This window comes from Pristiophorus japonicus, chromosome 17 (assembly GCF_044704955.1).
Source record: "Pristiophorus japonicus isolate sPriJap1 chromosome 17, sPriJap1.hap1, whole genome shotgun sequence".
Classification (NCBI taxonomy): domain Eukaryota; kingdom Metazoa; phylum Chordata; class Chondrichthyes; family Pristiophoridae; genus Pristiophorus; species Pristiophorus japonicus.
The window spans coordinates 63,334,011-63,357,808 of record NC_091993.1 but is presented as its reverse complement, the minus strand read 5'-3'; the positions used below and the strand labels follow the sequence as shown (position 1 = coordinate 63,357,808).

The window sequence follows — 23,798 nt, the reverse complement described above, 5'->3', positions numbered from 1 at the left end:
AAGGGCGGGGGAGTGGGACTGGCTGAAGTGCTCTTGCAGAGAGCTGGCACGGGCTCGACGGGCTGAATGGTCTTCTTCTGTGCTATAACTATTCAATTAAGGTTGGTTTAACACTAGTCACATGTTACCAAGGACAGGCTTTTGCTGGGAATTGGACAGTGACTAACCAAAGGACAATATTCAAGATCTTATGGGGCAGGGGGGAGATCTTTGTGCATTTTGAGTATTTTTCACTTTTTATATCCAAGTTCATATTCCCAAGTTGGGTACAGCATGAGCTAATTGCATAGTAAAGCCTCCCCTTCCAACAATATCCCTTGACCAAACCACTTCTCTCATAGACCATCATTACAGCTTCAGTGAAACCACTAACATGACAGTATTTTAAACTTTGTGCCCAAATACCTAAGTTTTAATTTTTTCTTTCTTGTCCATTCAGTGTTGCTCTTTTTAAATCTGGGGGATAGTTTGACTGGTGCACTCATCAGGTAACCATCAGTCAAGTGAGTGTCAACATTCAGGCTGGTAGGCAATTGGACCAAGGGGGCATCACTGCCAAGCCAATAGTCATATTGTCCAAGAGCACTCGTGTATACTTCCAGCAGGAGTTGCTGAAGAGTGACGAGATAATGAAGCAGTCCATGCCCGCATGCAGCAAGACTTGGACGACGTTCAGGCTTGTGCTGATAAGTGGCAAGTAACATTCATGCCACACAAATGCCAGGCAATGACTATCTCCAACAAGAGAGAGTCTAACCATCGCCCCATCACATTCAATGACATTGAATCCCCCATTAACATTCTGGGGGTCACCACTGATCAGAAACTTAATTGGACCAGCCACATAAATACTGTGACTATCAGAGGCTGGGTATTCTGTGGTGAGTGTCTCACCACCTGACTCCTCAAAGCCTTTCCACCATCTACAAGGCACAAGTCAGGAATGTGATGGAATATTCTCCATTTGCCTGGTTGAGTGTGGCTCCAACTACACTCAAGAAGCTCAACACTATCCAGAACAACAGCACTGTGGGAGTACCTACGCCTTTCAGGACAAAGCAGCCCGCTTGATTGGCACCACATCCACTATCTTAAACATTCACTCTCTCCACCACTGGCGCACCGTGGCTGCAGTGTGTACCATCTACAAAATGCACTGCAGCAACACACCAAGGCTTCTTCGACAGCATCTTCCACCTCTACCACCTAGAAGGGCAAGAGGCAACAGGCGCATAGGATCACCACCTCGTGCAAGTTTCCCCCTCCAAGTCACATACCATCCTGACTTGGAAATAGATTGCTGTTCCATCCATTGGTAGGACTTGTATATAGTCACCAAGGTCCAGGTCGGTGATTGGTGCGTGGGCAGGTACATCAGGAGCGGCGAGAGATTGTAGAGGGATGTGATCGGGGCCCAGGAGAGGCGCGAGTTCGGGGCCCAGGGGCAGCACGGGCCAGCCCACACTGCGACGTGTGCGCGCACTAGGTCCGTGCAGCAGAGGTCTCCAGTTGTCTTGGTTAATCTTTACTACTCTGTCAAGCCCATGTGATGGCTGGTGTGTAACGGTCACCACACGTTAAAAAAATCCAAGCACAGGCACCTTCCACCCTTCCAAGATTTAGTTCGGACCTGGAATTTTAGGTCCATCATTGAAACACCTGTGAACTTTTTGACGTGGAAGCAAGTCATCCTCGGTTCGAGGGACTGCCTATGATATAGGCCCCAAACAGTAGTTCTAATGCATGGTTGTCATCTTCCAAAATTCTAGATTCTTGAAAGGTTCCTACGGATTGTAAGATAGCAAATGTCACCCCGCTATTTAAGGAGAGAGAAAACGGGGAACTACAGACCAGTTAGCTGGACATCAGAAATGCTGGGGAAAATGTTAGAATCTATTAAATATGTGGTAACAGGACACTTAGAAAATAATAATAGAATTGGGCAGAATCAATACGGATTTATGAAAGGGAAATCATGTTTGACAAATCTGTTCAGTTTTTTTAGGGTGTAACTAGCAGAATAGATAAGGGGGAACCAATGAATGTGGTGTATTTGGATTTTCAGAAGGTATTCGACAAGAGGTTATTAAACAAAATTAGGGCTCATGGGATTGAGGATTGGTTAATGGACAGAAAACAGAGTAAGAATAAACGGGTAATTTTCAGGTTGACAGATTAACTAGTGGGTACCGCAAGGATCGGTGCTTGGGCCTCAGCTATTCACAATCTATATCAATAATTTGGATGAGACCACCAAATGCAATATATTTAAGTTTGCTGATGATACAAAGCAAGGTGGGAATGTAAGCTGTGTGGAGAATGCAAAGAGAGTTCAAGGGGATGAAGAACATGGCAAAAGGAATATAATGTGGAGAAATGTGTAGTTATCCACTTTGGTAAGAAAAATGGAGAATATTTTTTAAACAGCGATTGGGAAATGTTGGCATTCAGAGGGACCCGTGTGTCCGTGCACACGAAACACTGAAAGTTAACATGCAGGTACAGCAATTAAGAAAGCAAATGGTATGTTGGCCTTTATTACAAAAGGATTTAAGTACAAGAGTAAAGATGTCTTGCTGCAATTATATAGAGCCCTGGCAAGACCACACCTGGAGTATTATGTAGTTTTGGTTTCCTTACCGAAGGAAGAATATACTTGCCATAGAGGGAGTGCAATGACTGTTCACCAGACTAATTCCTGGGATGGGGGGATTGTCCTATGAGGAGAGATTGAATAGACTAGGCCTATATTCTCTAGAATTTAGAAGAATGAGGTGATCTAATTGAAACATACAAATTTTTTAACAAGGCTCGATAAGGTAGATGCAGGGAGGATGTTTCCCTGGCTGGGGAGGTGAGAACCGGGGTCACAGTCTCAGAATAAGTGGTCGGCTATTTAAGACTTAGATGAGGAGAAATTTCTTTACTCAATTCTCTATCCCCGAGGGCTGTGGATGCTCAGTCGTTGACTATATTCAAGAGATCGATAGATTAAGGGGATCAAGGGATATGGGGATAGTGCAGTCGAGGTAGATCAGCCATGATCTTATTGAATGGCGGAGCAGACTCAAGGGCCGAATGGCCTACTGCTGCTCCTAATTCTTCTGTTCATCGTCGCTGGGTCAAAATCCAGGAATTCCCTCCCCAACAGCAATGTGGGAACACCCTCACCCCATGGACTGCAGAGGTTCAAGAAGGTGGCTCACCACCCCTTCTCAACAGCAATTAGGGATGGGCAATAAATACTGGCCATGCCAGAGATGCCCACATCCTAGGAATAAAAAAATAAAAAAACTAGGAGTGGCAGCACTAACTGATTTAATCTTCCTCTCAGAAGCACAGTGATGTCCAGGCCCAGATAGCTAACCAGATAATTAAACTAAGGACTCTAGTGATGTGTATGATGCAACTAGTCACCGGACAAATTCAGAGGCATCAGGAGAGTTACTGTGTGATTCGTATATGGCACTCTGTTATCACAGACTTATTTTTCTGCGAATCGCAAAGTAATATTCTTAGTTTCATGTACTTAATATTTTTCAATCACTTTGCTGTTTACTGCTGATGCTATATTCAGAAGTTTTAAACTGTGAAAAGTGCTATTTAATATCATTGTCATCATCTGAAGATCCTTTTAAACCAAGTCAACCATTTAGCAGCAGAGCATTATTCTGCATTGGTTAGCTCGGAGGATAATTGACCACCTTTACAAAGTTACACTGTTTTTCTAGTCATTCTTACTCTAAATTATTTTAGAATAATTTTGTTTCGCCGTTGGTTCATTCGCCGTGTCTGTCATCATCATTTCATCACAGCTACTGTTAAAGATCGGGCTTTTCCATAACACAGATAAACTGAAGTTCACTATAAAATCAGCAATGATGGAAGCAAGATGCCAGGCAATGTGAATTGAATGACTAGTTCAATTAACTTATAATGTTTAACAGGTCTCATTTATGAGGAGTCACCTATAGCTGTATCCACACCTTCTTCAAACAGTTATGATTTTGGTCCCCAAACGAACAATGTACTGTACAGTAAGAGCATGAATAGACAGGTTAACAAAATGATTAAAATATCCTGCTTTTTAAATTTAGTTATTTTAATTGTAAATTCTCCCCACTGTCATGTCTGCCTTCCCTTGAATTGGCAGAGGGGCAGGCGTGTGACCTGTTCCCATGCCTCTGCCAATACCCTCCAGTAGCTCACCAGAAGTAGCTAAGTACTACCCCGGTTCAGCTCTGCATTCCACTGTCCGGTAAGGGTCTCACTGGAATCTGAGTGGAGTGAGGAAATGAAGCCTCTATTCTTACTTCTCAGGCACTTAGCCATTGACACGGTCACTGTAAGAGCCGATCTTGTTTTAAATTTATAGCAGAAATTTTAAAATGGTGCATTACAAATCGCAGCCTGCAAAGCTCATTCATAACCAAAGGTTTATTTCACAAAAGGAGACTGCAACATTAGATACAAGCTACCAAAAAAAAAGCCAAAGTACAGCGTAGGCAGTAAGTTTAAGAACTTCGGTCCATTGTCTATCTCTAATTTTCCCGTGCCACTAGGAGCCTAAACACCTGCATTCTGTACAACAAACAACACACTCTCTGGAAACCGTATCTGGCCCTTTAACTCACAAATCTGTTATTGCTGAGATAAATAAAACTAACCTACAAAACACAAGTCAGAATCTCTCTTTAAGATTAAGATGCTTGTACTGAACAGAGGGCCCCATAAAAAAGTTCATTTTTTTGGTGATTGCAGGGCCTCAACACCCAATGAGATTGGGCATGTATGCAGGCAAGTTTCAAACTGAGGTATGGGAAATAGGCATTGTTCAAAGACAGCCAATTGTCTCCATAATGGGTAGAAAACCCTTGGTGTAGCCAGCATCATACACTTTCACAACCACAGACGAAAAGTTCATACAAGAATGAGAAAATACAAAGTTGGAAAAAGTTTGAGAGTCCTTGTAGATGATCCCATGAATTGAGATATAGCACCATTTGTGGGTTGTAGAGATACCAAATCCACTGCTTCTAGTGGAACCTGTGATTCGCTAGCACTCTGCCCAAGGCTAGCCCTGGCCATTCTGCTTCCTGTTGCTCTGGTCTCTTACAGTACAGTTGACACAGATATAGTCCTCCTTTTCTGCTGTTTCTGAGGACACACCCACACAGATCTGGTGGAACCACTGGTTGCAGCTGCCATCACACTGGACCCAGTCAACCTACACAAGAGAGGGAGAGATTGTTTACTGGCAGTATCAATATAACTCTACTTCATTTTTGCATTAATATCTGTGTTTTATGGGCAAAAGTTGAAATTAGTGAAGACAAGTGGCATCTTTTCACCAGTGAATGAAGTGTTGCCATGACAATGCATAGTTTTGCTAGTTCCTTTTTAGGATTTCGATGTTAATTTGCTGATTCAGCTATGCTTTGGTTCAAACTCCAAATGGCCAATTTTGGTGTCTGTTATGCCCAGCTGAGAAATGGGCACTGATGGGGAGTAATGAACCATGAAATTGGCTGAAATCAGCTGCCTGAATTCTTTCCATTTTGTGCCTCACTACAACAGGGCCGGGGCAGGTGGTAGAATTTACATTTAAAGTGGGGGAGATCTTCATTTCAACATTAAAAAGGGGGGGGGGGGAATGGAATGGAAAGCCCCCTACACCATTTACTGCACAGTGGTCAAGCTGGACCCCAAATCCAAAGAATACTTGGAAACCTGCATCCAGAGTTGCTGGGCACAGACCTTCAGGCAGGAAATTATTTAAAGGGCTCTGAACAAGCCCTTTTTGAGCCAATCACCAATTTTGAGCCAGAGGTTTTTCTTTTTTTTATCCCAGCCAGCTCTTAACCTTGCATTATATTGTCCTGATGGAGGTTTCTCTGCCCAAAGGAACCACGCCAGCAGAACCCAAATATCGCTGTTATGATGCATGATTGTTACATTAACTGGGTTCTTGAGAAAGTACCCCAGTTATAGCACACCATGCTTTTGATTGTACTTGTATGAAATAAAACACTCCAGAGTCATCAAGAGCCAAATTGTCTGATGGTCACACCAACCATTTTCCCAGGCCCTGGCTAACTTATGTGGCAATGACCATCTTCTCGGGGTCTGGTCAGTAGTGAGGCAGATCCAAAACTGTGCCATTAGATATAAAGAGCCTGTGGCTGGCACATGAAAGGACAGAAATTGTCAGAAACTTGGCTGCAAATTCTTGCAGGCATACTGATCTACAAGCATCTCATACATCGCTTTCTTGGCTTCAGAAGCCAGACAGTGAGCCAGATGGTGAATTATTGTCAGTTGACTGCATATTCTTTCACCTTCCCTTCATTTTTGCCCACCACTTAATGTCCTGCACTTTCAGTCTTGCCAAAAGCTGCTAATGGTGAGATGCCTTTAGAGTCTCCAAATGAATCCTGAATTTGTGTCCTCTCCACCCGCCGCCCTCTATTGTTCAAGTCCCATTTAATTCAACTGTAAATCATTGATGAGTGGTATACCACAGCAGTGTGGGATCTGCTGTAGGCAAGCTGTAAGTGAAGAGGTTGCAGGCACCATCATTGGCAGTCCCTCAAAGCGAGGATGACTTGCTTCCACGCCAAAAAGGGATGAGTTCACAGGTGTTTCAATGAAGGACCTAATATTCCAGGTCCTGAACTACATGTGAAGGGCGGAAGATGCCTGTGCGTGGATTTTTTTTTTTAATGTGCACACCAGCCACCACACGGGCTTGACATTGACAGAGCTAGGTCATGGTCCAGTGGCAATGATTAACCAAGACGACCGGAGACCAGTTCTGCTGCACAGACCGAACGCGCACACATATCGCAGTGTGGGCTGGCCCATGCTGCCCCATGGCTCTTGCCTCTTCTGGGCCCCAGATTCACATCTCTCCTGGGCCCCGGTCACTTCCCTCTACGGACTCTTGCTGCTCTTTCGCCTCGCCTGCCCGCACTGCAATCAGCAACCTGGCTTCGCAGACGTTGCCCTCCTGCAGCAGCACGCGCTGCTGCCTGTAGTGGTATGCCGCCGCAAGCTGCTTCCTCTGATGGCCCCAGCCTGCTGATGGTCCTGCAGGCCGGGATCGTGCCAATTTCCGGACCGGTGGCTGTGGGTCCCATTGTAGACAACAAACAACAGAAAAAAACAAACAAACTCATGCACATTTTGGTTGTAGGTTTTAAGAAATCAGGCAAAAATAATCAAATTCAAGCTAAATGAAAGCTTGTTCTATTCTTTTATACATTACTGCAATGATGCACATGGTATAACATGAATCTTCTACATGTACCATTTAATTATTATAACAAGTTCTTAGTAATGGCTTTTTATTTAAAAGAAATTGTACATTATACAGGGTATTTGCAGAGACTTTGTGCAAATCTCAATTGTTCTCCGAGACGGTTTCATTCACAGTTACCCAGAGTATGCTGCACTAGTCTGGGCTAAGTAGCCAATTTTGCATAGACTGTGTGGAGCTTTTAACAGCACATTTATACAGCTGTAACTTTTCTGTGCACTCAGACATGGTAAATATACACAAAAACAAAACCACATTCCTATATACAGTCATTAAAATGGCCAGACTGGAACAGGGTGAATGCAGAGGTGAAGCCGGGACAACTGCATCACCTTCAATTTCTTGCCCAGGAGAGATTTGCAGCACAAAATTCAGTGCCTATTATTGTAATTAGTATCGATTTCTGCAGATATAGAACTTCAAAAGTTTACAGCACAAGAGGTGGCCATTTAGCCCATTATGTCTGTGCCAGCTCTTTGTTAGAGCAATCCAAAACGAATCCCACACTCTCCCATAGCCCTGTATCTTCCTCCTCTTCAAGTATTTATCCAACTTTTCTTCAAAATATGCAAGTGTCTAGTGAGCTGGGAACGGAGTCAGCTGGGAACAGAGAGATGACCTGAAAAACCAGAATTGGATGAGTGGAAATTAGGTGCAGTGGGGGAAGTTGGTATAAGGATCAAGGTATGTGCTCTTCATCAACACTTAGCTACATTGTAGAGGGCATGTTGTCTAGGGTAGGGGATATCTCAAAGCATCTGGAAAGGAAAATGGAAAGGGAGAGAGAAGAACCAGTTGTGGTGATCCATGCCAGAACCAACAACATAGAAAAGAAGAGGGAGGAAGTCCAGCTGAGGGAGTATCAGGAGCTAGGTGCTAAATGAAAAAGCAGAAGCACAAGGGTGGTAATCTCTAGGTTATTACCCGAACCACTTACTAATTCTAATAGGTATAAACAGATCAGGAAAGTAAATGCGAGACTGTAAGATTCCATTTCATGGGACACGAACACCCATTCAGGGACAGGAAGAAGTTGTACCGCTGGAACAAGCTGCAAACAGGCTGAAATCAGGATTCTAGCATACAGGATACATAGGACTATAGAAAGGACGTTAAACCAGTAAATTGGGGGGAGGGGGGACCGCGGCAGTGCAAATGGAAATAATCTAAGAAAAAGGGGTAAGAGCAAAAGTTAAAGTGCAAAAAGATGAACATAATATGAATACCCGGAAACAGAAAAGTTAAGAAGAAATAATAAAATATCTGTTTAAAAATAAAGGAGTGTTGTAAATCTTTTTAAAAAATTGTCTGTATAGCAATGGTCAGAGCAGCAGCAATCAAGTGTGATAGGTCAAAAAGTATGAGAAAAACACCATCCGGGCATATGGACAAGGTGGGGACAGTTACATCGAGTTCAACAATTTCAGACCATAACCTCTTCCCAGATTTTGCTCTTTTTTTTTCCTTCTCCTCTTTTTTTTTTAAAAGCCCCCCCCCCCCCCCAATCTTATTTCTCTGTTCCCCGTGGCAGCTGGTAATTATTCTGCCATTCTCATCCTATCTAGACTCACCTCTTTCTAAGTTCTATCATTACCATTCAAGTTGACCCATCATCCCTTTTGTCTCTCAAATCTCTCCTGTCTTCCACCCCATCACATACCTTCCCTTTTAAGAATCTGTTGATTTCGAACTTTTGACAGTTCTGACAAAAGGCCATCGACCTGAAACGTTAACTTGGTTTCTCTCCGACCCACTGAGATTTCCAGCATTTTCTGTTTTTATTACCCAATTGTGAGTTCTGTCCACAACTGCACATATCGTAAGAAATAAAACAAGTGAAATAAGCACAAATTTAGCTTAAAGGGCAGGATGTTGTAGCATTACAGAGATCTGGGTACAAGTTGAGCATTACTGGGAGCAAAATATTCCAGGCTATAGATTCTTCAGGAAGGACAGGAAGGTGAGTAGCAATATAGATAAAAGACAATTATAGCAGTGGAAAGAAAGGACATCAGTGAGGGTGAACAGGGGTGGAAACAAATGGGTAGAACTAAGGAACAGTAAAGGATAACAAGAATGGTGGAAGTTACCTACAGAGCTTCTAACAGTAGTGATGTGGGTGGGGGGTGGGGCAAGATGTATAAATACTGAGGTCAGGGAAGCATGTAGCAGAAACAAAGTGGTAATAATGGGAGATGTTCATTTTCACAGCAGTAAATGCAATTAATTTCTAGAATATGCAATTTTCTGGAAGTCTGTTTTAGAACTGACAAAGAGATACGGCCATACTAGTTATAGTGATGAGCAACATTCCCCATAATTTGTTTTGGGTGCGTGGCCCCTTTAAGGGACTGCGCTTAGCCTAGAGAGGAGGAAGAAGAGGTAGAGAGGAGGAAAGGTTTAGGGAGGGAATTCCTGAGCTTAGGGCCTGGGCAGCTGACGGCTTGGCCACCAATCGTGTAGCAATTAAAATTGGGGATGCTCAAGAGGCCAGAATTGAAGAAGCGCAGATATTCCTGAGGGTTGTTGGGCTGAAGGAGATGAGAGATAGGGAGGGCAAGGCAATGGAGGGATCTGAAAACAAGGATGGGAATTTTAAAATAGAGGCGCTGTTTAACCGGGAGCTAATGTAGGTCAGCGAGCACAGGAGTGATGAGTAAACTCGGTGCAAGTTAGGACATGGACAGCAGAGTTTTGGATGACCTCAAGTTCACGGAGAGTAGAAAATGGAAGGGCGGCCAAGAGTGCGTTGGAATAGTCGTCAAGTCTAGACACAGGAAAACGCAAAAAAAATTATGGAAATAAGAATGAGAATACATTGAAGTTTTTTAAACAAGTTTATGTCTTTGATGAGAGGTGATGTCCAAGTTATGGCTTGCAACTAAAAATCTAACACTTAGGATTTGTAAAAGATAGCTCTGTAGACTTCTGGTCGATGCAATCTGGGACTAATACAAATTTAAACCACCCACCACTCTCTTTCCTTATTCTGCTAAGCACAACCCTCTCTGTAAAAACATTCAATAATATCTGTACGTTTATTGTGTTGAACCAACATAGCAAACAAAAACTGCAGGAAGTGAATACTGACCTCATCCCCCTCTGGCTGTTGGCAGCTTTCTGCAGGGCAGATTGCATCCTCATCTTCGGAGTCCTCTGGCTCAGAGTATGGAGGCTCCATCATCACTGACAGTGCCTCATTAGGCTGTAGAAATTCAAAATACTTCTCTGCTTCTATTCTTCCCAAGCTCAGATCATTTGGTTTTTCATGGTTTAATTTGAGATTTCTCTTTTTGGGGTTGTTTAGTTTTTTCAATTTTTCTCTCTTTTCACCCACTGAACCATCTTTTTCAAGTCGTCTCCTTTTTTTCTCACCGTTTCCTTCTCTTTGCACTGGCTTTAAACAGCAATCTTCACCCTGAAACAAAACAGACAGCTCAAGCTACTCAGTTGGGCAGAGAAGGGCTGGCAGTTTCTCAGATCCTTTGTGGTATTATTGTGCTCGTGTACTTGATTACCTGCGATATCGCATGATTGGCAATCCCTTAACAAGTGTTCTCTCTGCTAATTAAGTTAATCAAGTGCTCGGTCCAATAGTTAGGTTTCAAAGATACTATTTTGTGATTTCTGAAATGAATTCATCATCCAACAGAAGTGAAGTAAACATTGCTCTCAGATTAAAGCACATTACCTGATATGACATGTCTGGAACAGCACACTGGAAACTTCCCAGCACAGATCCTTACATTAGCCAGGTAAGGTAACATGTATTCACTTATCACGTCAGTTTCTACCTTGATGGGGTTTGCAGAGAGGGATCCAGTGACTCTTCAAGTTCTACACCTCTAATAGCTGTAGCCATCATTAAATGGGTTATGATGTGAGTCCATGTGCCAGGCATGTAAGGGTGATGGTTACATACCAACACAATAAAAAATTGCAGCACACCCCTCAATAAAATAGCAGTCCCTCAGTACTGGCCTGAATTATGTACTGGGGTCCATATTGTAACGGAGTCAATTCCCCCCCTCCCCAATGACAGACCAGGTAATGAGATATCTGAACTAGGTAACTCTAAGCTCCAGGATACTAATGATTACGAGTTTGTCTCATTAATAGAACCTGTAGGGCTTTGGGGCTGGGATTCCTCCTACTTGGTTTGAGAGCACCCTGTAAACAAACCCCTTTATGGACCGAGTGGTCTCCAGCATTACTCCTGAACAAAATTTGGTTGAGGTGGGGTGACTTTCCAATTTGGGGGCACTTTGCAACCTGCCTTGAGTAGGGGGGAGGGGAAGGGTTCCCCAATGGGGAGAGTAGATGCACTCGACTGAGCAAACGGAAACTCTACCTGTGTATATTTTTCTGTAACTTGGTTGGAGACTAAAATATGGTGTTGACAAATACAGAGCTGACCAAAAAGTCAGGCAAAGCAAAAAGGATATCCATATCATTGACAGATGAGATCTAGGGCGCATCCTGTACTTTCCATCAGCTGCAGGTTTCTTCAATGCTGGATAAAATATTTGAAATAGTAGTTGCCATTCAGCTCATATAATCCAGAATAAAGCCACTTACTGTATCTGATACTCATCCGTACACATTTGTCAAATACATTCCAACACATGCTTGCAGCCTTACTGAGGTATATTTTTGACAGTATTTACAAGTTGACTGCCCAAATGCATTTCTATTGATATTGGGATCTTTGCAGTTCCATACCTCGGCTGTAGAAGTAGTACAGGTCTCTGCAATACATTGCATGACCTCCACTGGTTCACAGTTCAATAGTTCAGATTGTTGCTGATGACTTTCTACTGCAGAGTATTGAGCTACCCACAAAATCTGGTAAATGTGCTGCATCTCAGGCAATGAGACCTGCAGTAAAAGAGCCTCCATCATCAGTTCATCAAGTTGGGACCTCACATCATCAGACAGGCACAACCCTGCAAGAGTAGAAGTTTAGAACAGTTAGTTTGCTAGCCAGTATTCAACAGTTCAAGCGACTATTTTAAGTCCAGAGTGGGAAGAGTTTCCGTAACAATTCTGTTCTGCCAAACTTTCCCTGTAAAGATGAAAATCTCCCATTATAAAAATACTTTCATGGACAATAAATGAGCATCAGTAATTTGTGGCTGATATTACAGTTTAACACAAAATAAAGTCAGTAACCTCAAGCACTGAATTTCTGATCTCCAATAAGAATGTCGGACTCCTAATCTGAGGAGTTTTGGTCTCCTAATCTGAGGAAGGACATTCTTGCTATTGAGGGAGTGCAGCGAAGGTTCACCAAACTGATTCCCAGGATGGCAGGACTGACATATGAAGAAAGACTGGATCGACTAGGCTTATATTCACTGGAATTTAGAAGAATGAGAGGATCTCATAGAAACATAAAATTCCGACGGGACTGCAGGAAGAATGTTCCCGATGTGGGGGAAGTCCAGAACCAGAGGTCACAGTCTAAGGATAAGGGATAAGCCATCTAGGACTGAGATGAGGAGAAACTTTTTCACCCAGAGAATTGTGAACCCAAGGAATTCTTTACCACAGAAAGTTGTTGAGTCCAGTTTGTTAGATATATTCAAAAGGGAGTTAGACGTGATCCTTACGGCTAAAGGGATCAGGGGGTATGGAGAGAAGGCAGGAGTGCGGTACTTAAGTTGCATGATCAGCCATGATCATATTGAATGGTGGTTCAGGCTCAAAGGGCCTGCTTCTGCAACTATTTTCTATGTTTCTATGTTACAGCTGATGAGTTACCTCAGACGTTCATTGCTGGGATTGATTCCATTTTCATGAAAAGTGGCAACGATGCGAGAGTGGAACAGAAGTTGAATAGTGGGTGGTCAAGCAACCCACTCAAAATCCAGTTCAATCCTCATAAAACATGAACTTAGAGAAGAGACCTGACAGTCAGCAAGTGTCAAAGTTTTTGATTGGTGCAGTTATGGGGGATGTGTTCATTTCAAAGCTGAATTCTACATTTATTTGTATGAACACCATGAGCTCATCTTGCTCTCCAGAGACATGTGTAGTCTCGCTTAATTCATAAGATACTGTCATGACAGATGAGGAAGACCATTCATGACATCAATCATAAATGTATCTTTTACTAGTTTGAACCAGTGTTCCCTAGCCCTGTTCTCAATATTTAAAGTAATTTTCTGTATTTATCATTTTCATACTCTTTACTATCTTCCATACATCCAAGATCATCTCTCAGATGATTCCTTTCAAGGATGAAAAGCCCAAGTTTCTCCTCTCCAGTATTTTTTGCATAACACAGACCCTCTAACACTAGGGATCAGCCTCATGGCTCTTCCCTGCACTGCTTCCAGCATTTAGAAACATAGAAAATAGGTGCAGGAGTAGGCCATTCGGTCCTTTGAGTCTGTACCACCATTCAATATGATCATGGCTGATCATTCACCTCAGTACCTCTTTCCCGCTTTCTCTCCTTCTCCATACCCCTTGATCCCTTTAACCGTAAGGGCTATATCTAACTCCCTCTTGAATATATCCAATGAACTGGCATCAACAACTCTCTGCGGTAGGGAATTCCACAGGTAACAACTCTTGAGTGAAGAGGTTCCTCCTCATCTCAGTCCTAAATGGCTTCCCCCTTATTCTAAGACTGTGTCCTCTGGTTCTGGACTTCCCCAACATCGGGAACATTCTTCCCGCATCTAACCTGTCCCGTCCCGTCAGAATCATATACGTTTCTATGAGATCCCCTCTCACCCTTCTAAACTCCAGTGTATAAAGACCCAGTTGATCCAGTCTCTCCTCATATGTCAGTCCAGCCACCCCTGGAATCAGTCTGGTGAACCTTTGCTGCACTCCCTCAATAGCAAGAACTTCCTTCCTCAGATTAGGAGACCAAAACTGAACACAATATTCCAGGTGAGGCCTCACCAAGGCCCTGTACAATTGCAGTAAGACCTCCCTGCTCCTATACTCAAATCCCCTAGCTATGAAGACCAACTTGCCATTTGCCTTCTTCACCACCTGATGAACCATGACACCCAGGTCTTGTTGCACCTCCCCTTTTCCTAATCTGCTACCATTCAGATAATACTCTGCTCTCGTGTTTCTGCCACCAAAGTGGATAACCTCACATTTATCCACATTATACTGCATCTGCCATGCATTTGCCCACTCACCCAACCTGTCCAAATCACCCTGCAGCCTCTTAGCATCCTCCTCACAGCTCACACCACCACCCAGTTTAGTGTCATCTGCAAACTTGGAGATATTACACTCAAGTTCTTCATCCAAATCATTAATGTATAATGTAAAGAGCTGGGGTCCCAGCACTGAGCCCTGTGGCACTCCACTAGTCACCGCCTCCCATTCTGAAAAGGACCCGTTTATCCCAACTCTCTGCTTCCTGTCTGCCAACCAGTTCTCTATCCACGCCAGTACATTAACCCCAATACCATGTGCTTTGATTTTGCACATCAATCTCTTATGTGGGACCTTGTCAAATGCCTTTTGAAAGTCCAAATACACCACATCCACTGGTTCTCCCTTGTCCACTCTACTAGTTACATCCTCAAAAAATTCCAGAAGATTTGTCAAGCATGATTTCCCTTTCACAAATCCATGCTGACTTGGACCGATCCTGTCACTGCTCTCCAAATGCGTTGCTATTTCATCCTTAATAATTGACTCCAACATTTTCCCCACTACTGATGTCAGACTAACCGGTCTAGAATTACCCGTTTTCTCTCTCCCTCCTTTTTTAAAAAGTGGTGTCACATTTGCTACCCTCCAGTCCATAGGAACTGATCCAGAGTCGATAAGACTGTTGGAAAATGATCACCAATGCATCCACTATTTCTAGGGCCACCTCCTTAAGTACTCTGGGATGCAGACAATCAGGCCCATCAATTTCCCCAACACAATTTCACGCCTAATAAGGATATCCGTCAGTTCCTCCTTCTCACTCGGTCCCCTAGTACACCCGGAAAGTCATTTGTGTCTTCCTGTGAAGACAGAACCAAAGTATTTGTTCAATTGGTCTGCCATTTCTTTGTTCCCAATTATTAATTCACCCGAGTCAAACTGCAAGGGACCTATGTTCGTCTTCACTAATCTTTTTCTCTTCACATATCTATGGAAGCTTTTGCAGTCAGTTTTTATGTTCCCGGCAAGCTTCCTCTCGTACTCTATTTTCCCCCTCCTAATTAAACCCTTTGTCCTCCTCTGCTGAATTCTCAGGTTTGCTGCTTTTTCAGGCCAATTTATATGCCTCTTCCTTGGATCTAACACTATCCTTAATTTCCCTCATTAGCCACGGTTGAGCCACCTTCCCTGTTTTATTTTTACTCCAGACAAGGATGTACAACTGTTGAAGTTCATCCATGTGATCTATAAATGTTTGTCATTGCCTATCCACCGTCAACCCTTTAAGTAACATTTACCAATCAATTCTAGCCAATTCGTGCCTCATGCCGTTGAAGTTAACTTTCCTTAAGTTTAGGGCCCTAGTTTCTGAATTAACTGTGTCACTCTCCATCGTAATAAAGAATTCTACCATATTATAGTCACTCTTCCCCAAGGGGCCTCGCACAACAAGATTGCTAACTAGTCCCTTCTCGTTACACATCACCCAGTCTAGGATGGCCAGCTCTCTGGTTGGTTCCTCGACATATTGGTCAAGAAAACCATCTCTAATACACTCCAGGAAATCCTTCTCCACCGCATTGCTGCCAGTTTGGTTAGCCCAATCCATATGCAAGTTAAAGTCGCCCATGATAACTACTGTACCTTTATTGCACATATCCCTTATTTCTTGTTTGATGCTGTCCCCAACCTCTCTACTACTATTTGGTGGCCTGTACACAACTCCCACCAGCGATTTCTGTCCTTTGGTATTCCGCAGCTCCACCCATACCGATTCCACATCATCCAAGCCAATGTCTTTCCTTACTATTGCATTAATTTCCTCTTTAACCAGCAACGCCACCCCACCTCCTTTTCCTCTGTCTATCCTTCCTAAATGCTGAATACCCCTGGACGTTGAGTTCCCAGCCTTGGTCACTCTGGAGCCATGTCTCCGTGATGCCAATCACATCATACCCGTTAACTGCTATCTGCGCAGTTAATTCGTCCACCTTATTCCGAATATTCCTCGCATTGAGACACAGAGCCTTCAGGCTTGTCTTTTTAAACACACTTTGACCCTTTAGAATTCTGCTGTAAAGTGGCCCTTTTTGTTTTTTGCCTTGGGTTTCTCTGCCCTCCACTTTTACTCTTCTTTCTATTTTTTGGTTCTGTCTCCATTTTATTCCCCTCTGTCTCCCTGCATAGGTTCCCACCCCCCGCCATATTAGTTTAACTCCTCCCAAACAGCACTAGCAAACACACCCCTCTAGGACATTGGTTCCGGCCCTGCCCAGGTGCAGACCGTCCGGTTTGTACTGGTCCCACCTCCCCCAGAGCCAGTTCCAATGCCCCAGGAATTTGAATTCCTCCCTTCTGCACCACTGCTCAAGCCACGTATTCATCTGAGCTATCCTGCGATTCCTACTCTGACTAGCACGTGGCACTGGTAGCAATCCTGAGATTACTACTTTTGAGGTCCTACTTTTTAATTTAACTCCTGGCTCCTTAAATTCATCTCGTAGGACCTCATTACGTTTTTTACCTATATCGTTGGTACCTATGTGTACCACGACAACTGGCTGTTCACCCTCCCTTTTCAGAATGTCCTGCACCCACTCCGAGACATCCTTGACCCTTGCACCAGGGAGGCAACATACCATCCTGGAATCTCAGTTGCGGCGGCAGAAACGCCTATCTAATCCCCTTACAATTGAATCCCCTATCACTATTGCTCTCCCACTCTTTTTCCTGCCCTCCTGTGCAGCAGAGCCAGCCACGGTGCCATGAACCTGGCTGCTGCTGCTCTCCCCTGATGAGTCATCCCCCCCAACAGTACTCAAAGCGGTGTATCTGTTTTGCAGGGGTTGACCGCAGGGGACCCCTGCACTACCTTCCTTGCAATGCTCTTTCTGTTGGTCATCCATTCCCTATCTAGCTGTGGACCCTTTATGTGCGGTAAGACCAACTCACTCAATGTACTATTCACATCATTCTCAGCATCGTGCATGTTCCAGAGTGAATCCACCCGCAGCTCCAGTTCCGCAACACGGTTCGTCAGGAGCTGGAGGCGGATACACTTTCCGCACACGTAGTCGTCAGGGACACCAGAGGCGTCCCTGATTTCCCACATGGTACAGGAGGAGCACAACACGTGTCCGAGCTCTCCTGCCATGACTTAACCCCGAGATTAACTTAATTTGGCAACAAGGCTAAAAGGTTACTTACTGAAATAGAAAAGAAAAAGAAAAGCTATTTACCAATCACCAGCCAATCACTTACCCCCTTGGCTGTGACGTCACCTTTTGATTTCTTTCTACTTCTTTTTTGCCTTCTCACCCCGCTGCAGCTGCACAAGCCCGCCTCTCCAACGCACTCCCCGAACTGCCGCCGCGTTGGACTTTTTATAGGCCTGCCTCAGCGATCTCACGCCTCTCCAACGCACTCCCCGAACTACCGCTGGGTTGGACCTTTTATAGGCCTTAAATGACTCTTGGATCTCAGTGACCAGAACCAAACCCAGAACTCAAGGTGCGGTCTGACCAAAGCACTATAAAGTGTGATCACAACTTTGCTGACTGGTTTGCTTTACTGTTTGGTTATGTAGTTCAACATTCTATTGACTTTGTTGATTGCTGCTCTACAATGGTGGAGCGTTGAGTCCACCAAGACTCCTTGGTCTCTTCTGGCTTCATCATAGCTACTTCAACACCATTCATGGTGAAAGTGTCAACTTCCTTTCTTCGTGCAGTACTTTACACATGTCTGCATTAAATTTCATCTGCTACTACTCTGTCCATGTACTGAAGCAGTCAGTCCCAACACAGAGCCCTTGCGCACCCAACTCAGTACTCCACCGCCACTCACCCCACCTAAACATACCTCCTCTATTGAACACTCATTTTCTGCCCTTCAAGTTTTTAATACATTCCCGGAGTCTGCTCCAAAGTTTTGACAGCTTTTAGTTGTCAAATGCCTTTTGGAAGGCTAGGCACACTACATCACAGGGCTTTCCACAGACCACTTGGGATGGAACTTCCTCAAAGAAGTCAAGGAGATTGGTCAGACAGGTTCCCTCCCTTTGAATCCTTACTGGCTACATTATTATTCTACAGTTTTCTCCTGACAACTCACTCCATTACTTTACACAGAATGGAAGTCAGACTAATGGATCTATAATTTCCTTGTATTGGTTTTCTCAATCTTTCTGAAAACAAGCACCAAACCAGTTTTCAATCCACTGATACCCCTGCCTCTCCAAATGACTCAATGACTGACTGTCACTCACAAATCATCCCCCTAGTCTCTCTCAGAACTGTGCATAAATACTACCTATCTCCGTAGTTTTGTTTATTTTGAGCCCTTTTGGCCTGTCTAGGACTTCCATCTTGTTTGTATCAATTTCATTGATTTACTTTAGTTATCTCTATCTTCCCTTGTCAATACTTGGAGGAAATATTTAGTCAGAATATTTACTACCTTAGAATCACAGAATCTTACAGCACAGAAGGGAGCCATCCACCCGTCGTACCGAGGCCGACTCTTTGAAAGAGCTGTCCAATTTAGTCCCACATCCCAGCGGTCTCCCCATAACCCTGCAAATTAGTTATCTTCAAATACATGTCCAATTGCCTTTTGAAAGTTCCTATGGACTCTGATTTCAACAACATTTCAGGTAGTGTATTCCAGATCATCACCCTCTGAAATATTTCTTTATTTCTTCATTTCTCCTCAAGTTCTTTTGCCAATTATTTTAAATCTATGACCTCTGATTACTTGCCAGAGGAAAAAACTACAGAACCAGTGGGAACCTGTTCAACCTTCTTCGTCTCCAGGCCAGATCCAAGACCGTCCCATCCTCTGTCGTCGAGGTACAGTATGCAGACGACGCTTGCATCTGCGCACAGAGGCTGAACTCCAAGTCATAGTCAACATCTTCACTGAGGCGTACGAAAGCATGGGCCTTACACTAAACATCCGTATGACAGATGTCATCCATCAACCTGACTCCGCCACACAGCACTGCCCCCCCAGTCATCAAGATCCACGGCACGGCCCTGGAAAACAGGGACCACTTTCCATATACCTTGGGAGCCTATTATCAGCAAGGGTAGACATCGCCAACGAGGTTCAACACCGCCTCCTGTGTGCCAGCGCAGCCTCCGGCCGCCTGAGGAAGAGAGTTTTCGAAGAACAGACCCTCAAATCTGGCACCAAGCTTATGGTCTACAGGGCTGCAGTGATAACCGCCCTCCTGTATGGCTCAGAGATGTGGACCATATACAGTAGACACCTCAAATCGCTGGAGAAATACCACCACCAACATTGTTGTATTTAGCCTTGCACTTGATGGGCCCAAGTTTCGGGACGCGCCTAAAACGACGCAGCCCGGACCCGGACGCCGTTTTTCGCGCCAGAAAGTGCGCCTAAAAAAAACTTCTGTATTCTCCGGCTCCCTGCAGGTCTTCTGCAGCCGGGCGCAGCGCAGCACGGCACGAGCTGTTGGGGGCGGAGCCAGGTCCTTGCGCTGAAAACAGTGCCGGGACCTCTGCACATGTGCGCCCACTGTAGCTCCAGGCACCCAAACTGTGTGGGAGGGGCCCGAAGCATGCAGCCCCTAGCCCTGGCCGAATGGCCTCACTGGGGCTGCGTGCATGAGGCTCCTCCCACGCCCAGCTCCTGCTTCCTCCCGACCCGACTCCCGCTTCTCCTCCCCCACGACTCTCTCTCTCTTTCCCCCCCCCCCCCGGACCTCCGCGACTCTCTCTCCCCCCCCACCGAGACCTGACGCCACCTACCTGTAAATATAGCCCGAGGTCTTGGGCCCGGCCGTTCAGCCTCCTCTCCTTCCCTCCCTACATCCTCTCTCCTTCCCTCCCTCCCTACATCCTCTCTCCTTCTCCCCCTTCCCCCCCCCTCTCCCTTCCTTCTCCGCCCCCCTCCCTTCCTTCTCCCCCCCCGCCCCCTCGCTGTCAGAAACACAGACATTGACAGGCAGAGAGTGAGAGAGACACACACACACACACACAGACAGTGACAGAGACACACTGGGGGGACCGTCCCAGCACGCTGTTGGAGGACTCCCGGTGCTGCAGTCGGTAAGTAGAAAATGTTTTATTTATTGATTTTTAAATTTTATTAATTTTTTTTGATTGATTTATTGGTTGATTTATTGATGTATTTATCATTTATTATTGATGATGGGTCTTTATTTGTAAAACTGAAGTGTTTAATGTTTGTAAACTTCCCTTTTAAACCCCCCCCCCCCCATTCCCTACGCCTAATTTGTAACCTACGCCTCATTTTCTAAAGTGTAGACAAGGTTTTTTCGAACGTACAAAAATCTTCACTTACTCCATTCTAAGTTAGTTTGGAGTAAGTTTTCACTGCCGAAACTTTGAAAACAGGCGTAAGTGGCCGGACACGCCCCCTTTTGAAAAAAAATTCTGTTCCAAAGTGAAACTATTCTAACGGACTAGAACTGGAGCAAACTAAATGCCGAGAATTTGAATTTCTAAGATACTCCGTTCTACACCAGTTGCTCCAAAAAAATCAGGAGCAACTGAGGCCGAAACTTGGGCCCATTCTTTCCCCACTCTGATCACTGTTTAAATATTTTTCTGCATGTTCTTGTATTCAATCCAGTGAGCCCTACTCCTTTCTCCCTGCAGGATTTGTAGAGATTTTGTTCCCTTATAATTTGTCTGTTAATCCATTTTAGGTCACATTTGTTTAGTCTGTTGTTTGATTTTTGTTATGTAGTTATCCTACATGCTCAGCACTACATTTTAACAGATGGTCCATTTGTACAATTTATCCAATTGTCATGTAGACCCAGACAAGCTAATTCATCTTGTCCAAAACAATATTTCAGTGAGCGAATGGTCAATCTATGGAACAAGCTTTCTCGGGAGACAGTAGAAACAGTTAGTACTGATTCCTTCAAATGCAAATTAGAGAAATTATTTCAGAAAATAACAGTGATACAGTACATGAGTCATGTGAGATATATGGTGAGTGCAGTATGCTGGGGGGAGAAACAGGTGAATTTGGACCTATGGTTCCCAAAACTCTCCATCACTGGGGTTGCCTCGCCTCATGTAGACAAATTGACAGACTGATTACAATGATTAGTCAACAACTCCATTATTGTTGTATCATATAACCACGAGACTGGTAAAAGGCAAACGAGATGGACCTTGATCTACTCTCGCCTAACAATTCTAATTATGGATGAGGAATGGGATTTTATCGGCCTACAGTCCTCAGAGTACCAATCAGCAAATGTCTGCAGGAGGGACAAGTGAAAATTTCCCGTCCTATCTACCACAGGCCAGAAGGGTTTCTGGTTAAGTCTCTTACAGATACCCCATCACAGCTAACAAACTCACTTCATTGTGTCTTCCTATAAAGATACCACTGGACTTCAGAAGGGGACATACATTCATTCTCCTGTTCGTGGTACACAGTTGTCTTTAAGTTCCCCGGATACTGGAAGTGTTGCAATCAGAAACAATGTCAACGTGGCTTAGCTGGAGGCACACTGTTGTCTTTCACTTGCTAGAAACGAGTAGCTTTGAGAGAAATCTGTATCCCCTCTGCATATAGTCAACAGAGTGTACTGGCTGCAGGAGCCCCAATATTAGCAATTGAACTTTGGATTTACTCCATTATTGGAAACCTTTTCACTTGCCTTGCTCACCAGCCCCCAAATGCCATCATTGTTGGGGACCTGTTCCAAGCAGCACACCTTTGCAAAATGTGCTCGGCAGAAAGGAAAAGGGGAATTATTGTATTTTTGAATTGGAGATTTTTGAATTGGAATAGATCAATGAAAGTGTAAGACTGCAGAGCTGGAATGTGAAGTCAAGACATAGCAATAACCCGCAGGGGCCAAATAAATACAGAAAATTAAATTCTCACTTTATAAGTACAAACCTTGAGCTGGAATGCAGGGCTGCCATGAAGGTCTGGATCCTACCATCTTTACTTCTTTTTCAAACAGATTGCTATTACAAACTGCAGTAAAAAACTCGCCGTCATTGTCAGAATTCACCTGAATAGATAAGAGATATGAAGATCTGTGAATGCACTCAAAATTAATTTTCAACCGGCCTGAAGAGGTAGGGACAGGGTAGAAATAGAAAACAGTGGCCAATCACACTATATAATCTGACAGCAGTTGATAACAGATAAAAAAATACGTTCAGGTTTGAGTGAACTGATTGCGATGGTGGGACAGGCATGGGTTATGTGGGAAATACTTTCCACTTGATGAATTAAATTCTACCAAATCAGCAATCTTCATTCTTATCCTCCACATAATACCAGGACAATAATTAAGTGTCTCCCATAGGGGAGACCATTTTTCTGGTTGGTTGATGAACCGTCCAAAGCGCAGTTTTTTTTTTTGATCAGATGGGTATGGGGCACATGTAGAAACCTTCACTATGCCCAGGAGTTTCCAAACCAAACTAGGGACCTCAAACTGTGAAGCTCCTCACATAGAAACATAGAAAATAGGTGCAGGAGTAGGCCATTCAGCCCTTCGAGCCTGCACCGCCATTCAATGAGTTCATGGCTGAACATGCAACTTCAGTACCCCATTCCTGCTTTCTCGCCATACCCCTTGATCCCCCTTGCAGTAAGAACTACATCTAATTCCTTTTTGAATATATTTAGTGAATTGGCCTCAACAACTTTCTGTGGTAAAGAATTCCACAGGTTCACCACTCTCTGCGTGAAGAAGTTTCTCCTTATCTCGGTCCTAAATGGCTTACCCCTTATCCTTAGACTGTGACCCCTGGTTCTGGACTTCCCCAACATTGGGAACATTCTTCCTGCATCTAACCTGTCGAAACCAGTCAGAATTTTAAACGTTTCTATGAGATCCCCTCTCATTCTTCTGAACTCCAGTGAATACAAGCCCAGTTGATCCAGTCTTTCTTGATATGTCATTCCCGCCAGCCCGGGAATCAGTCTGGTGAACCTTCACTGCACTCCCTCAATAGCAAGAATGTCCTTCCTCAAGTTAGGAGACCAAAACTGTACACAATACTCCAGGTGTGGCCTCACCAAGGCCCTGTACAACTGTATTAACACCTCCCTGCCCCTGTACTCAAATCCCCTCGCTATGAAGGCCATCATGCCATTTGCTTTCTTAACTGCCTGCTGTACCTGCATGCCAACCTTCAATGACTGATGTACCATGACACCCAGATCTCGTTGCACCTCCCCTTTTCCTCATCTGTCACCATTCAGATAATAGCCTGTCTCTCTGTTTTTACCACCAAAGTGGATAACCTCACATTTATCCACATTATACTTCATCTGCCATACATTTGCCCACTCACCTAACCTATCCAAGTCA

At 44.2% G+C, this 23,798-nt stretch overlaps 1 protein-coding gene across 2 annotated transcripts in view; it reads right to left on the bottom strand.

Annotated features, from left to right (window-relative positions):
- Nucleotides 1–4,422: 4,422 nt before the first annotated feature.
- LOC139227764 (lysine-specific demethylase 5B-like) overlaps nucleotides 4,423–23,798 on the bottom strand; it is a 202,829-nt gene continuing 183,453 nt past the window's right edge. The window contains exons 25-28 of one of the 2 annotated variants that reach the window (XM_070858770.1): nucleotides 22,367–22,484; nucleotides 12,041–12,264; nucleotides 10,410–10,736; nucleotides 4,423–5,227 (exon numbers count right to left, since the gene is read on the bottom strand). In XM_070858770.1, coding sequence (XP_070714871.1) covers nucleotides 5,075–5,227; nucleotides 10,410–10,736; nucleotides 12,041–12,264; nucleotides 22,367–22,484 — 822 coding nt within the window. In that variant the 3' untranslated portion in view covers nucleotides 4,423–5,074. Of the gene's footprint in view, nucleotides 5,228–7,322; nucleotides 7,938–10,409; nucleotides 10,737–12,040; nucleotides 12,265–22,366; nucleotides 22,485–23,798 lie in introns of those variants that run through there. The other variant, XM_070858771.1, reaches the window with a different exon arrangement.